This window comes from Acanthisitta chloris, unplaced genomic scaffold (assembly GCF_000695815.1).
Source record: "Acanthisitta chloris isolate BGI_N310 unplaced genomic scaffold, ASM69581v1 scaffold30395, whole genome shotgun sequence".
Taxonomy (NCBI): Eukaryota; Metazoa; Chordata; class Aves; order Passeriformes; family Acanthisittidae; genus Acanthisitta; species Acanthisitta chloris.
The window spans coordinates 1,713-17,160 of record NW_008675858.1 but is presented as its reverse complement, the minus strand read 5'-3'; the positions used below and the strand labels follow the sequence as shown (position 1 = coordinate 17,160).

The 15,448-nt window shown below is 55.7% G+C and overlaps 1 protein-coding gene across 1 annotated transcript in view; it reads left to right on the top strand.

Moving 5' to 3' along the window:
• Positions 1-4,348: 4,348 nt before the first annotated feature.
• CLCN7 (chloride channel, voltage-sensitive 7) overlaps positions 4,349-15,448 on the top strand; it is a gene marked incomplete at its 5' end in the record, with an annotated part of 11,388 nt that continues 288 nt past the window's right edge. Inside the window, 22 exons of the mRNA XM_009075924.1 lie at positions 4,349-4,420; positions 5,099-5,170; positions 5,410-5,475; positions 5,796-5,928; positions 6,299-6,408; positions 7,113-7,193; positions 7,513-7,575; positions 8,274-8,357; positions 8,499-8,592; positions 9,010-9,074; positions 9,509-9,625; positions 9,961-10,015; positions 10,540-10,600; positions 11,088-11,226; positions 11,498-11,591; positions 12,835-13,004; positions 13,347-13,398; positions 13,687-13,814; positions 13,974-14,059; positions 14,518-14,650; positions 14,761-14,829; positions 15,183-15,373. Of these exons, the coding sequence (XP_009074172.1) occupies positions 4,349-4,420; positions 5,099-5,170; positions 5,410-5,475; positions 5,796-5,928; positions 6,299-6,408; positions 7,113-7,193; positions 7,513-7,575; positions 8,274-8,357; positions 8,499-8,592; positions 9,010-9,074; positions 9,509-9,625; positions 9,961-10,015; positions 10,540-10,600; positions 11,088-11,226; positions 11,498-11,591; positions 12,835-13,004; positions 13,347-13,398; positions 13,687-13,814; positions 13,974-14,059; positions 14,518-14,650; positions 14,761-14,829; positions 15,183-15,373 (2,135 nt within the window). The remainder of the gene's footprint in view (positions 4,421-5,098; positions 5,171-5,409; positions 5,476-5,795; positions 5,929-6,298; positions 6,409-7,112; positions 7,194-7,512; positions 7,576-8,273; positions 8,358-8,498; positions 8,593-9,009; positions 9,075-9,508; positions 9,626-9,960; positions 10,016-10,539; positions 10,601-11,087; positions 11,227-11,497; positions 11,592-12,834; positions 13,005-13,346; positions 13,399-13,686; positions 13,815-13,973; positions 14,060-14,517; positions 14,651-14,760; positions 14,830-15,182; positions 15,374-15,448) is intronic.

Below are 15,448 nucleotides of genomic sequence, written 5' to 3'. Positions count from 1 at the left end.
TCACCCACTGCCATGAGCAGGGACACCTTGCACTAGCCCATGTTGCTCCAAGCCCTGTCCAGCCTGGCCTGGAACACTTCCAGGGATGGGGCAGCCATACTGTCTCTGGGTAACCTGTGCCAGTGCCTCATCATCCTCACAGGGAAGAATTTCCTCCCAATATCTAACCTATTTTCCCCTCTTTTAGTTTAAGTCCATTGCCCCTTGTTCTGTCACTATCTGCACTGTAAAATTCATTTCTATCTTTTTAATTTCTGCTAAAAACATCATTCTGTGAGAGCCCGTTGCCTGACACACTGCAATAGGTTAGGCTCAGACACAAGAGCACCTGACACTGGCATGGTGGGGGGTGTTATGCAGGGTGTGTGGAGCTGCACTGGCAAAAAACAGGCCTAGGGTGGGCTGTGTTACAAATACAGGGAGGCCAGTTCTTTCTGGCAAGTTAATTTTGGGTAATTAAGCGAGGAGGACTTCTCACCAGTGTGCCCACAGGCTGTTACTTGGGTAGCCTGCCTGGCAGTCTCTCCTCCACCTGTGGTTCAGTGAGGTACACTGAGGCAGTGACACCTGTGACACAGAGTGAAGCTGAGGCTGGGCAGGCTGTGGCCAGGCTGTGCTTTGGTGGGATGTCAGACTGGGTCCATGGGTGCTCCTGCACCAGCACCAGGTGGAACAGGAGCTGTTTCTGGCTGACAGCCTCAAATCTCCCATGAAGAGTTTTCTGGGAGACTTGAGCTTTGATAGGGAGGGGCAGTGCCAGCTTTTGGCAGCTGTTGGCAGAGATGTCTTGCCCAGCATAGCCCTGTGCTGCCCTGTTCCTGGGCAAGTCAGAACAGCAGGCTAATTAGAGGGAAACACAGGGTTCGTTAGGCTGAAAGGAGGCACCTGCATCATTGCAGCCGTTCTGCGCTGAAGCCTGGGTAGTACCACAGGACCCCAAGCTTTTACAGCACGTGGGGAATTCTGTGGGTCTGGAGAGTGTTAAAACAGGGATTAACTAGATCTTGTGACTGCAGGTCAATTAAGAAAGGGTTTTTCTGGTGATGTGGAAGAAATGTCTGAGCCCCCTGCAGCAGAGGCAGCAGTGCTGCTGACTCCCATCCTGACCTGCGATGCTTTGGGCTGGTGGTGGTACCTGCATTCAGCTGCTTCTGCACTACCTTGGAGATGACACATTCAGGACATGAGTAGAAGGTGGCGGTTGAGATCTTCTGCCAGATTTTTCACTTGAGGTTGATCCTGAATTTGTTCTTGCCTGTCTCAGGGAGTGGGCCCACCATGATGAAGGGGAAAGGACCCTCAGGAGGTCTCTAGCTCAGCCCTTGCTAAGAGCAGATCCCTTAGACTAGGTCACTCAGGGACACATCTAGTGGAAATTTGAGTGTCTACTCTGCACCTTCTTTGACCCAAGTTCAGTGTGTTATCACCCACAGGGTGAACGTTCGGCTGTGATATCTAAGCAGAAGTTTCCTTGCTGCAGCTTGTCTGTTGCTTCCCGTCTTGTCAGTGTGAAAGCTGCTTTCTGACCGCTGGGACTCATTTATCCCAAGCACAGTGCTTTGTATTTGCCCCTGTTGAACTTGGGGCTTTCCAGCAGCCTGGTGAGGTCCCTCCGAGGAGCAGTCCTGCCCACCAGCATACCAGTTGCTCTACTAACACATTAAGCAGCTTTAGTTCAGATCAGGGCTCCAGACATCTCTTTGCAGAAGTCAAAATGGGTAAGGAATTAACTTTCCTACCCAAATGGGGCGAGTGCTGAGGGCTGGATGCTGTTGCTGTTTTCGTGATGCTAGCATGGTCAGACTTTGCTGGCCCCAGAGTCTCTCCTGGGACAGGAGAGCTGTAAACCCATCTGTGTCCTCTGGCTTTTGGCAGCAGTGCATGTTGCTGTGTGGAGATAATCATACCATAGTCACATCAACATCATACGTCCCCGAGATCAGCAGCTGCCTTGGCTTGAGTGTGGAAAACATCCCAAGGAGGGCATCGCTCAGTGAATCTTTGGGCTGTGCACAAATAACCTTCTGTCTTGGCTCCTGGCTGCCAGAATCCTTCCTATTCTCTCTTAGCAAAGTTGGGTGCTGATGGAAGTAGCTTCTTCCTGCCCTCCTGGCATGTGATCCCTGTGGTGGGGGAGATGGAAGTCAGCCCTCTACTTGCAGATGCCAGGAGAATGCCAGGACTTGTGGGGCATATTAAAAACACACTGCTGGTCTAACAAAGTTCAGGTTCAACTGCAGGTCCTTTCCCTTCATCTGTGCTTGGATATTGTTCCTGCCTAATCTGTCAGGAGTGGAGCTGCTGTTCCCTGGCTGTTTGCTCCATAGGGGAGGGATGTGTGTTTGGGGTGCTACCAGTTCAGCCATGGTTAGTCTCTCTGTGGACCCCAATGGCTAGCAGAAGGAGAATTTTTCCTAAGGGCTGGTCCTGCCTGAGGTCTGAGCCCAGGCATGCACCGTGGACATGGCATGAGTGACATTTTCCATCTCATTGTCTTGATCATGCCCTAGACACGTGGCATCTAAAAGAAGCCTTAAACCTTTTTGCTTCCTGAAGCCAGGTGTAGGTAGGTTCCCTTGCAAGGTCTCAGCTTTGTTCCTCCCAGGGTTTCCAGGCAAGAACCATGGCCTTCCCTGCTCCCCAGGATGGTGGGGACTCATCTGGGACCTCTGCCTGCCACCCCAGCAACTGGGCACCTGCCTCCAGCTCGTGACTCTGCATAAATTCCCATCCACATCTTCCCAGTGAGGTGACAGCTTTGTGTGTGCCCAGGTCACGAGAGTCCACGGTGATCTGCTCTGATTGCCAGGAAAAGGGTCCACCTGCATCCTTTCCACAAGGCTTGTGAAGCCATCATGGACCAGAACCAAAGCCCATGTTGTTCTCACCAAACCAATGTCTGAAAACAGCAGCATGGAGCACTTTGGGCTTAGGCTGCTGGGACTAAAGGGCACCAAAGAGAGTTTGAGAAGGTGAGGCAGAATCCATCTGCAGGTCAGGGAATGAATGAGAGCATGGAGCAGGCAGAGAAGTGGGAAAATAGGTCAGGCTGCAAACACAGAGATATTCTTTGTCTGCAGTGCTGTGGCTCCTGTATGCTTTGGCCTGCACGTTCCAGACAGGATCGGTGGGGATTAAAGCCGCAGGAGCTCAATCTGGGACCTGCTGGCAGAGAGGGACCGACGTGCCAGGGTCCCACTGCTGCTCACCACCCCTATTCTATTCTCCAGTCCTTTAGCCTAGCAGCTGGGGAGATGTGAGGCTCTGGAGGGGAAGATCTCAGTGTTGAGGGATGGTGTTTGGGCTGTGCTCAGCCACAGTGCTGCTCACACCCTCGTGCATCCCTGTATTTCACACCGGGAGGGGTGATGCCAGCCTGCCTGCTCTGGCCAGGTCTCCTCACAGCACTGCCCAGCTGGAGGCTGGTTCAGCTGCAGCCCAAGCCCCTGCCTGCCTTGACCATGAGACAGGTGCCCCAAGTAGTCCAAAAACTCCTGTGTTATGCAACTGCACTGCCAGTAACAAGCCCGAGTGGTCACCAGCGAAAGGAGAACTTGCTGCCCAGAGGAGATGCACATGCTCCTTCCCAGCATCATGCTGGGGCCAAATCGGAGTCACCAGTGTCCCCGAGGCTGCGCAGGAGCAGTGTACCCACTTTTCCCCTTGTTCCTGCTGGCTGGCAGCCAGCCTGGCTGTCACTCCAGTACCAGCTGCTCCGAGGTTGACTAACACGCTGATGTGTTCATCTCCGTGGTGCTCGTCTCCCTGGCTGAGAACTGCTGCTGTGGAGCAGATGGCAGAGCCAGACGTGCCCTCAGCCACCCCTCACCTCACTGCTGGCTGAGCCTGCCAGCTGAGGGGCAGCCCTGGCATGTCGTGGTGTGCTTGTGGTTGTGGAGGTGGTGCTTTCCCCAGGGGCTCTGTCCCTCCCCAGCCCCAGGGCAGCGCAGAACGTGCCGCTCGGCACAGGTTCCCTGGCCACGTGGCTGCTGTGCTGGGTACCATGCTTGGTGGCCAGAGGCTGTTGGTGGCTCTTGCCAGCTCTCAGGGTGGCCAGTCCTGAATGAGCCACTGCTGACTGACACCTTCCCCAGGTCAGCTGGCTCTGCCAGCTGATGGGTTGAAGTAGCTTGCCCAAATCCCAACAGGCTGCTGCTGCCTCTGGTTCCCTCTGGAGTGCTGGGTCCCAACTCCTCAGTGTGTCCTCCGAGCACAGGGTGCTGTGTTTTGTGGGGCTCTGGCAGTGAGCAGACAGGCAGAGCATGAGCATCTTGCATGCCTGCTCTTTCCTCTTGCTGAGACTTGCAGTGCATTCAGGAATTGACCTCATTTTCCCTTTTATCCTCAGCTCACTCCTTCCTCCTTCCTGCGCATCGGGCAGCTGAGCAATGTGGACCTCAATGAGGACATTCATGAGCTGGTGAGTGGCACAGAGAGAGGCCCACCATTACCAAGACCCCTTCCCTTCTTCCACTGACAGCTGCTGTTGTTCCCCCCTCGCATCTCACTTGTTCCATGAGGACTCCAGTTTTAATTTCTGGGCTAGGTGACCTCCATGGCATGGGTAGCTGCCTGCTACTGCTCTGGGGCCCCTCTCGCATCCTCAGTAAATGCCCTAATTTGGTGCTGGGAACAGCTTGCATGGTCAAAGGTGTTAGGGAAACAGAATTTGGTTTCTGCCCAAAAACATGGGTCTGCTTGAAATAGCTCCTTGCTTTTGGCCAAAGGAATTTCCTGCCAAGGTGAGAGGTTGCCCTCCGCTAGAGCACGGAGCTGCTTGGAGGCAGTGCCAGGTCAGCATGGCATTGTGGTACCCAGCTGGACAAACCCTCCACCTGCTCCTGGGGAGAAATCCTGCCCAGGGATGGAGAGGTGGTGGGTGAAGGTGCACACCTGACAGCTGGTCCAGATGCATTAAATCCTACAGATCCACCAAATGGTGGAAAGCGATCCCACATCCTAGTTTGCCTGGCAGCTTGCACCTGCAGTCCTCCCTGCCTCTCCTAAGCATACAAACAAGTTCAACCTGCAGTTGCACAGTGGACATAAGGGTTAGATTTCAACCTGACCATCCTAACTACTGTATCACATCCCACAGGAGACAGAGGTCCCTCGGCAGCGTCCCAACGAGATCCCCCACAATGAGAAGCTCCTGTCACTCAAGTACGAGGTAAGGGCTCATCTCCCTCACCTTGGCTCTGCCCTCTGGGATGCAGTGGCTGAGGGATGTGGGGCAAGGGCTCATGGCTGCCCACTGAAGGGCTTTCAGTGCTGAAAAAGTGGAATCAAGGGAGGAAAACTACACAAGGATGTAGAGGGTCGGGGTGAGGGGCTGAGGGCTATGCTCCCAGCACAGGCATCTCCTATTCTTGCACTAGACAATAACAGCATCTCCCTTTCTTGAACTAGAGCTTGGACTATGACAACAGTGAAAACCAGCTATTCCTGGAGGAGGAGAGGAGGATAAACCACACGGTGAGTTTTGCTGTGACACAGCTGCCCACCGTCCCCATGGCTGGGCTGGCCCAGGGAAGCTGTTCCCCCTGCCCAACTGCTGGGGGGCTTTTCCATCTGGGAGGATGTTGTGCTCAAAGCAGGGTGTGAGCTGGGATGGGTTTATGAGTACTGGCCAGTTTGTGATGAGCTGTGAAATCTCAGAAGCAAGGATCCAGAGTGGAGTGCTTGGAACAGGCTTGGGGCTGTGCTGAGGAAGGTGGCAGTGGGTTGGAGTCCCCCTCAGTGCTCTTGGGGCTGGGCTGGGTGGCAGCAGAGTCTGACTGCTGTCTGCCCCTCAGGCTTTCAGGACAGTGGAGATCAAGCGCTGGGTCATCTGCGCCATGATCGGCATCCTCACTGGCCTCGTCGCCTGCTTCATCGACATCGTGGTGGAGAACCTGGCTGGACTGAAGTACAGCGTGGTGAAGGACAGTATCCTCACAGAGCAGTGGCCACAAGTCAGCTGTGAGCTGCAGGATTTCTGCTCCTGGGAACTGTGAGAGGGGTGCTGGGGGGAAGAGGGCAGTGCTTTCTCACCTGGATTTGGTGGCACAGCCCCAGTGCCCAGCTGCTCTGTGGGGCTGAGCTGTGGCTGGGCACTGCTGTAAAGGAGGAGACTTATTTCAGCTGCCCTGGATGCCCTAAGTGCCATGGGGCTTGGACCAACCTGGCCTAGTGGGTGGCAGGGGGCTGGAACTAGATGGTCCCTAAAGTCCCTTCCAACCCAAACCATTCTGTGATATGCCTTGTGGGAGGGATGGCACCAAACCCCTATTGGCCTTTCCTTGATCTGCTGCTCCAGACATTGACAAATTCACAGCAAAAGGGGGTCTGTCTTTCTCCTTGCTGCTTTGGGCCACCCTGAATGCCAGCGTGGTAATGGTGGGCTCTGTGATCGTTGCTTTCATTGAGGTAAGAGTTTGACACTGCTCTGGGTTCTTTACATGGACAAAGCAGGATCATGTCTCCAGAAAACAAGCAAATTTGGGTAATAGCAAATGTTTTTCTGCCAAATTGGCTCCTGGTACTCCTAGCTCCTTGGGATTGGCTCCAACTGTGGCGTCAAGTTTCTCCAGGGCTGTCAGACTGCCAGGACATGCTTCCCTTTGCTGGCTGCCTGGGGCAGAGGGTGTGCTCCAGCCCTGGGCACAAGCACAGCTCTCCCAGGCCTTGGCCCTGGCTCAGCCTCTCCAGGTTGGGTGCACGTAAGTGCTGACAGAGAACAGACTGGCTGGGTGCCTCGAGGATATGCTGTGGAGGACAAGCCACAAGCTGGGGATGGCCACTCTGATCTGCGGTGTCTTTCTTGTGGCTTTGCCCTTGCTCTCCCTGGCCACCACGTGTGAGCCTTCTGCAGAACTGGGCCTCTTGCTGTGACACGGTTGTGGGAACACCCTAGTGTCCCCCAAGAATTCAGCCAGCTCCTCCCTGGCACATTGCCCTTAGGAAGTGGGTCCCTCCGTCAATCCACCTCCAGATTCTGGAGGCTTTGGCCTCATGTCGGAGCCCCTTGAGTGTGTACCTGAGCACGCCCCATGCTGAGAGACAGGGGTTATGTGGCAGTGTGTCTCCATCCCATGTGTGGCAGTCACTCATGCTCTCACTGATCCCCACAGCCCGTCGCAGCTGGCAGTGGCATTCCCCAGATCAAATGCTATCTCAACGGCGTGAAGATCCCACACGTTGTCCGCCTCAAGGTAGGAAGCAGGAGGTGGTGGGATGGCCCAGGCATGTTGTGTCCTTGTGGGGTGGTCCCTGCCCATGATGTGGCAGAGGAGGAGCTGGCATGAGCTCTCAGCTCTGTGCTGAGGGGCTAAACTTCATGTTGTTGCTGGGAAGAGCAGCTTTGGGTATTTTTTGCTCTGGCCAAGAAGAAAATTGACCAAACCTGTTGCTACAATAGGGGACCGAGAATCACAAGTTCCTTGGGGTCACTGGCTCCTGCCACAGGCTGGCTGGGTTGTGTTCCTCGTGCCACCCATACGATGTGCTGTGCCTGTCTTCTCTGTTTTGCAGACCCTGGTGATCAAAGTCTGCGGGGTCATCCTCTCGGTGGTCGGTGGCCTGGCTGTTGGGAAGGTGATGTGCACAGAGCTCTCTAACACACTGCTGCCACGTTGGTCCCACTGCTGGCACATGTGTCACAGCCTGTCACTGGCCCTGTGCTGGGGACAGAGTGCTGGGGACCCTGCAGTGACTTCCCGGTGTTTTTCCCTGGTGTCTGCTAGCCAAGGTGACTGACATGGCCAGGCTTGCAGAGACCCCAAGGCACATGGTGCCACCGAGGCAACCCGTGTGTGACTCAGTTGAGGGCAGGAGAGCAGCAGCTTGTGTCCACCAGTGGTTGTCCCATCAAATATTAGGTGGGGAAGACTTAGGTGCCCCATTGGAACCTTTCCAGCTTGCTAGGATGGAAGGCAGGCACTTCTCTCCTTGTCTGGAGGGAGCAGTGGTAGGAGCAGGACGTGGTTGTGGGAGCCACATGCTGGAGTGAGGATTTCATAGAATCATGGAATGGTTTGGGGTGGAAGGGACTGTAAAGCTCATCTCATGCCACCACCTGCTGTGGGCAGGGACACCTTCCACTAGACCAGGTTGCTCAGAGCCTCATCCAGCCTGGCCTGGAACACTTCCAGGATGGTAAGGGGGTAAATGTCAAGGTCTGTATTTTCCTGAGGAAAATCCTCCTGTTCAGCTTTAGGGCTTGACTTGATGAGCAGCATTCAACCATTCCAGCTCTTCCTTCTCTGGTCTGACTCTGCTCTCCTGCCCTGTAGGAAGGACCCATGATTCACTCTGGAGCTGTGATTGCTGCTGGGATCTCCCAGGGAAGATCCACATCTTTAAAGAGAGACTTCAAGGTTGGTGTTGAGGGCCAAGGGGCTGTGCTGCAAGTGCCCCTCCAGTGCCCAGACCGGGCAGTTCCTCAGGGTCACATGTGGCATGCCCTGTGTCTCCTCTAAACTTAGATCTCTGACCTGCTTTTTGCTCTAATATTTCAGATCTTCGAGTACTTCCGCAGGGACACAGAGAAGAGGGATTTTGTCTCAGCTGGAGCTGCCGCTGGTGTCTCAGCTGCATTTGGTGCCCCTGTGGGTATGTGTCTTGGCACTCTGGCACTGAGGAGTGCCAGGACATGGGACTCCTCAGGAGGTTGCTCTCACTTGCTTAGAGGCAGCTGCTGGGATCTGCTTAGGGCACTGCAGGACCCCTCCTGCAAAGTGCCTGACCCTGCTCCAAGTTTTCCTGCCGTGCCATATAGGTCTTGGGAAGAGAGGAGAGGGGTCATCTGCCTCGAATCCCAGATATTGCCTCCTGGGATGGAGGAGGACAGCAGTAGGCTTCACTGCAATCTGATGGCTTGGTGGGCTTGCCTGTCTCTTTGCTGACTTGGGAGGTCTGGGCAGTGTGGGACACGTGAGCTGGGGTGGATTTGGGTGCCTCAGCTGGTGCTGTGAGCCAAAGGTCTGTGGCATGTGCCCCTTGTGAAGGTGATGTGTCTTGTATTTGCAGGGGGTGTCCTGTTCAGCTTGGAGGAAGGGGCTTCCTTCTGGAACCAGTTTCTGACGTGGAGAATTGTAAGTGCTGCCAGCTCTGGTGTGAGGCATTGCCTTTTCCCAATGCCCTGCAGCCCCATCCCTGCCCTAGTGAGGCAACCACATGTAGCCCATCCCAGGGAACAGCATCCCAGCTCTCCTTCTGTGCCCTGGTCCTCAGGGGCTGAATTTGAACCCAGCCTGAGCTTCATCTTGCTGCCAACTGCTTTCTGAGGGAGCTGCTTTGGGCTGTGCCCCAGGGCAACAGAGTGGCAAAAGGAGGAACAAGCCCCTGGTCAGTGTGAGCTGCCCAGAATGCTGCCACAGGGAATGTGGCCTCTTGTCCCCACCACACCGTGGGCATCAAGCCCTGCCCAAGAGCCTTGGGAGATTGGTTTGGGGTGGTATGGTGCCACATGGTGAGGGAGCAGGGCTGGAGGCACCTGGCAGTGACTCTAGGATGTATCTCCTTCCAGTTCTTTGCCTCTATGATCTCCACATTCACCTTGAACTCTGTCCTGAGCGTTTACCATGGCAATGCTTGGGATCTCTCCAGCCCTGGGCTCATCAACTTCGGCAGGTTTGATAGCGAGGTACGGCATGGGTATTCCTCTTGCAGGGCTCTGTTGCAGGGGTGAGAAGCATCTCATGGCAGCTTGAGGCCATCAGTTTGTCTAAAACATCACCCAGGGGCTGAAGCAGAACTCTGCCCTAGCAGGCTGTGGAGTTTGGCCAGATCCCAGCTCCAGCAGAAGGAGTTTCTGCAGCCCCTGCTGGGTCTGGGGCCTGCAGGGTGTCCAGGGGTGACTTTGGGGCAGCTCTGGAAGCCACTTGCTGTTCAGGCTTGTGCTGTCCCAGCAGTCAGTGGCTGTCTGCAGAGCTGCAGATGGGCCAGGACATCTGAAACCTGCTTCTTTCTTGCTTGCAGAAAATGGGATACACAATCCAGGAAATTCCTATCTTCATCTTTATGGGAGTGGTTGGTAAGGGATTACTGCTCTTTCAATTTGATTAGTGTGAATAATTTCCTCTGTTCTTTGGATCTAAAAATCTTTGTCATCCAGTTTCCTGGGGAGAATGGGGAATCCATTAAATTCTGGAGCAGAGGCTGCTTGTGGGGCTTACTCAGGGGTGAGAGCTGGATCCTGGACCAACCCTGGTAGCAAAGTCAACCCCCTTTAACCTATGTACTTGAAAGTTGTTGGGTGGGATCAGTGCATCACGGTCATGGTCACCCCTTTGCTCTCACATGAGCTGCCCTTATCCCCATGAAGTTGGCCTGTCTGTGTCCTGCCTGGTGCCAAGTGCTGTGACAGTGGCTCCCAGCCAGTCTACTGCTGGTGCCAGGCTGCTCTTGGTGTCAGGGCCTGGCTGTCTGCAGAGACAGTATCCATGTGTTCTGGGGCTCCTGGTCACACTGGATGGGTTGTTGATGGCCTTCACTGGTTCCTTATGTTGTGGCAGCCTGGGCCCTGAGTGCTGAGCCTGTCCTCTCTCCCATTTCCAGGTGGGATCCTTGGGGCCTTGTTCAATGCCCTCAATTACTGGTTGACGATGTTCCGGATCAGGTAAGAGCTCACAGGTAATGTGGGTGATTGGCATGAGTTGGCTGGTGCCTTCTGCACTCCCCTGAATCGATGCTCCCAGATGGAGCAAGGCTGTAATCTCTCACTTAATGTGAGCTACAGCAGCCCCTGAAAGATGCCACGTGCCTCTCGCTGCCTGCTGCTGAGGCTGTGACCCACAGCATCTAACCATTGCTCTGACCCTGCCAAGTATTTTCCTTCAGTGACTGGAGGGCCCAGAGAAGTGTAGACATTGCGCAGATGTGACTGTCCTGTGCTCGGAAAGGAATGAGAGAAGGGAGACAGCTGCTAAAGCCACTCAAGCCCAGTCTGGCACAGCCTGACAGTCACCAGGACAGCCTGGCAGGGCATGGGAAGGGTGCAGAGGCAGCCAGCCTGTCCATATGCCTGATGTGACCTGCCATCCAGGCTGTGGGTGATCCTGCCCACACCCCTGGGTGCCACCCTCACTCCTGTGTTGCCTTGGCAGGTACATCCACCGGCCCTGCCTCCAGGTGGTCGAGGCTATGCTGGTGGCAGCAGTGACAGCGACTGTGGGGTTTGTCATGATTTACTGCTCGAGGGACTGCCAGCCCATCCAGGGCAGCTCTGTGGCATATCCCCTGCAGGTAGGACATGCTGGAGAACAGCATCCAGGGTGGAGACATCCAGATCCTGGGCTGAGCAGGGAGATTAGACCCTGCTGTGTTTCGGGACACTGGACCTTGCAGTCAATACCCTCTGCTGCAGGCAGAGCTGGAGACCCAGGGATGGTGTAGGTGTGCTTACTGCCCAGAGCTGCCTCCTTGCCCGCACACATCCCCTCGAGCCTGGCAGCCTTCCCTGCCACAGGGCAGCCTGGAGCTGCCACTTATAACTCTCTCTCTTCTTCCTCCTTAGCTTTTCTGTGCCGATGGAGAGTACAACTCCATGGCAACTGCCTTCTTCAACACACCTGAGAAGAGCGTTGTCAACCTCTTCCATGACCCTCCAGGTCTGTGCACCCAGTGAGGGGGTCCTTGAACTTGAGCAGAGAGGGACTGGGTTTGTTCAAGGTGGCCAACCTGCTCCCTGGCCACTCCTGGGACGTGGCAGAGAGTGATCAGCATGGCCCCATGAGGAGTTCCCAAAACAGTGTCTGCTCGTTCGCTGCAGTGGTGGAAGGAGGAGGGATGGATGCTGTGCCAGGTGGCACCTACAAGCTTGGCCAAAGGGCTGTGGTCTTGGGAGACTGGACAAGGACCTCATTTTGTTTTTGCATGTTTGCACACTTCTGAGTTGCGTGGGAGTGTGTCTGACCCTCACTGGCTGTCTGCAGTCTGTTCTGGAAATGTTCCTGGCTGTTTTCTTAATTAGCAGGGCCTTTTGCCCCAGAATGACTTTGCCTTCTGGGCAGGTTGCGGAGGTGGATCTTGGTGTTTGGATTTACTTGAGGAATGCAGTTTGGTTCCCAGGTTCCAGCTCTGTTTCCCCTGAACCTAGTGTAACAGCTGTGTGCCCTCTGCCTGCTGCTCTGAGTTCCATGCCCAGCTGCATGTGGGCAGGGAGCAGACAGATCCTCAGACCAGAGGGTGCAGCTTGGCCACCTGAAGCCAAATGATGACCATCTTGTGTCTCAGGGCTGCTCCCTGCAGTGCTGTGTCCTCCCTGACTCAGGGCTTTGGTCCAGTGACCTCTCTGTGAAGGAGGGGTTGCAAAGTACTTGTTTAAACTAGACTGAGCTGCTCAGCAATCCTAAAATAGCTGAGTCCTGAGGTTGGCAGGGTCTTGCTGTGATGGCAGAGCCTGTGCCATGGAGCAGCCATGGGACCTGTGGGACAGGAGGAGGTTTGCAGAACCTACTCTACTCAGTTGATCCTAAAGCTGGCAGTGGGATTTCTGGCCTCCCGACCTCCTCCTCCAGCCCTGGTGGTCCCTTGGGGCTTTGAATTTCGTCATGCTGCCTCATGAGAGGCTGGGAACTGTGGGGCTGGGAGGGGATGGGTCACCACGGGTCATGAGATGGAGGAATGGGATGGGAGGGCTTCAGATGGCACTGGCTGGTGGGGCCCTGGAGGGGGCAGGAATAACCTGAAGAGCCGGTTTGAAAAGCTTGTGCTGCCAGGGCAGAAGGTACATGAGGGGCTGTCACTGCTGGGAGTGTGTCCCGAGGTTGCTGCTGTCTGTTCTCCCACAGCCCATCAGTGTTCTCTGGGCTGCAGGACCAGCACTGACTCTCTGTTCTGTTCCCACTCCAGGTTCCTACAACCCCATGACACTGGGCATGTTCACATTGATGTATTTCTTCCTGGCCTGCTGGACCTATGGCCTGACGGTGTCTGCAGGGGTTTTCATCCCCTCCCTGCTGATCGGCGCAGCCTGGGGGAGACTCTTTGGCATCTCCCTGTCCTACCTGACCAAGGGCTCGGTGAGTCCTTGGTAGGAAGGGGTGTAGTGTGACAGAGACTGTGGCATCCAGCCCTCCTCCCTCACTGCTGGACTGGTGGCACATGCAGGCAGTGTGCATGGAGCTGGCCGAGAGCTCAGCACAGCTCTCTGGAGTGGGTAGGCTCCTCACTTCATGTCTTCCTGAGCTGGCTCTGGGCTTTCCCACGTCCTCATGGAGCCCTGCCAGCAGCTGGGCTGTTCAGGCAGCCTCAGGCACCCCTCCCCACTTTGGAGGGGGGTTTGGGGACCAGAGTGCTGCTCGCTATATCCAGATGCCCTGGAACTGGCAGTTGACTCTGTTCCTTCTATCTCCTGTTCTCAGATCTGGGCTGACCCCGGGAAGTATGCCCTGATGGGAGCTGCTGCACAGCTGGGTGAGTTCCCCACAGCACAGTCTTAGCTGGGGTGACAGTGGCATGGGAAAAGGTGATCTCTGCTTCTCTGACACAGCTTCTTCCCCAGCTGAAGCCCAGCCTGGCTGTTGTGTTCTTAACACCCCTGCCAAACACAGGCAGTGCTGAGGCACCAGTGAGGGCTGAGCACATCTGGGGCACCCCTGCCTGTGCAGGCAGTCCTAGGTCATCAACAGACTTGGGAGCCTTGGGTGTTCTGCTGTCCTCTCACTCACTCTGTTTCCCAAACCCCTTGGGTGCCTCTTGCAGGTGGCATAGTGCGGATGACGCTGAGCCTCACAGTCATCATGATGGAGGCAACAGGCAATGTCACCTATGGTTTCCCCATCATGCTGGTGCTGATGACAGCAAAGATTGTGGGAGACTATTTTGTGGAGGTGAGGGCTGCTCAGGACTTGGCTGTGGGTCAGGGTTGGTTGTGCTCAGGGACCATACTGGGCCAAGACAGGCATGTGCTCGCTCTGAGGTAAGCTTGCTGCCTATTGTGCCCCTTGGCATCTCACCAGGCTTCTCCTGACACTTGGCTCTTATTGCAGGGGCTCTATGACATGCACATCCAGCTGCAGAGTGTCCCCTTCCTGCACTGGGAGGCCCCGGTGACATCCCACTCCCTCACAGCCAGGTAGGTGGGCTGAGGGATTCTTGGCACTCATGAGACAGCTGGTGTCCTGAGCTGAGAATGAAGATAGTGACAATTCAGTCCCAGGAGTCTGCTGTCCCCAGCCTAGCTCCTTCCCCAGCAGAGATGTGGCCTGCAGTGCATCCCCTCTCCTCTTCCTGGCAGGTTTTGGGGACAGAGAAGGCATCAGTGCTGAGGAGTTGTATGTGTTGGAGGGGGTAGTTAGGGTGTGATGATGGTGAGGCACTGGCACAGGTTGCCCAGAGAAGTTGTGGCTGCCCCATCCCTGGAAATGTTCAAGGCCAGGTTGGAGCAACCTGGTGTAGTGGAAGGTGTCCCTGCCCATGGCAGGGGATGGAGAGATGAGCTTTAAGATCCCTCCTAATCCAAACCATTTTGTGATTCTACGATTCTGTGTGTGCTGCCATGGAACTGTGTTTCACCACGAGTCTTCCTGGCAGGGAGGTCATGAGCACTCCTGTCACCTGTCTGCGGAGGATCGAGCGAGTGGGCACAGTTGTGGACATCCTCAGTGACACCTCCTCCAACCACAATGGCTTCCCCGTGGTGGAGAGCAACCCCGACACCACGCAGGTGGGCTGGGTGCCACTTGGGAGGGGATGCAGCTAGGGAGCAGCCACACAAGGGCTGGCTGCAGCATGGGACCCTCCCCAGCCCATCTCACACACGGGGCTCTGTCACAGGTGGCAGGACTGCGGGGCCTGATCCTGCGTTCCCAGCTCATCGTCCTGCTGCAGCACAAGCTGGGTGATGCTGCGTGGATATCGTTTGGGTCATGTCTGAGTCCTGCTGCCCCTGTCCCACTGCTGCCTCAGGCCCCTTGCTGCCTGCCTTGCTCAGGAGGAGTTGGCAGAGGGTCCTTGTCATCTCCCTCAGCTCACCCAAGGAGATGATGGGGACTGCCATGCTGTGCTGGGGTTATCCCAGCATTATCCCACACCCCACTGGGCTCACAAACCCTGAGTGAGTGGGAAACAGGCTATGCTTCTGCAGATGGTCCATCTGCCCCATGCTCCTGCCCTCTTCCCTCCCTAACCCTGTGCATTGCCTTGGTGCCTGTCAGCTCTGCAGGACAGTCCCTGACTACTGTCTCTTTCCTCCCAAGGTTTTTGTGGAAAGAGCCAACCTGAGCCTGGTGCATCGGCGGCTGAAGCTGAAGGATTTTCGGGATGCGTATCCCCGTTTCCCTCCCATCCAGTCCATCCACGTCTCCCAGGACGAGCGTGAGTGCATGATCGACCTCAGCGAGTTCATGAACCCCTCGCCCTACACTGTGCCTCAGGTAATGGCCAGGCCCCCTGCAGAGCCCCCTGAGGGTCGGGGTGGGCAGTGGATACCTGCCAGGGGTGCCACAGCCCCTGCAGCTCCTCT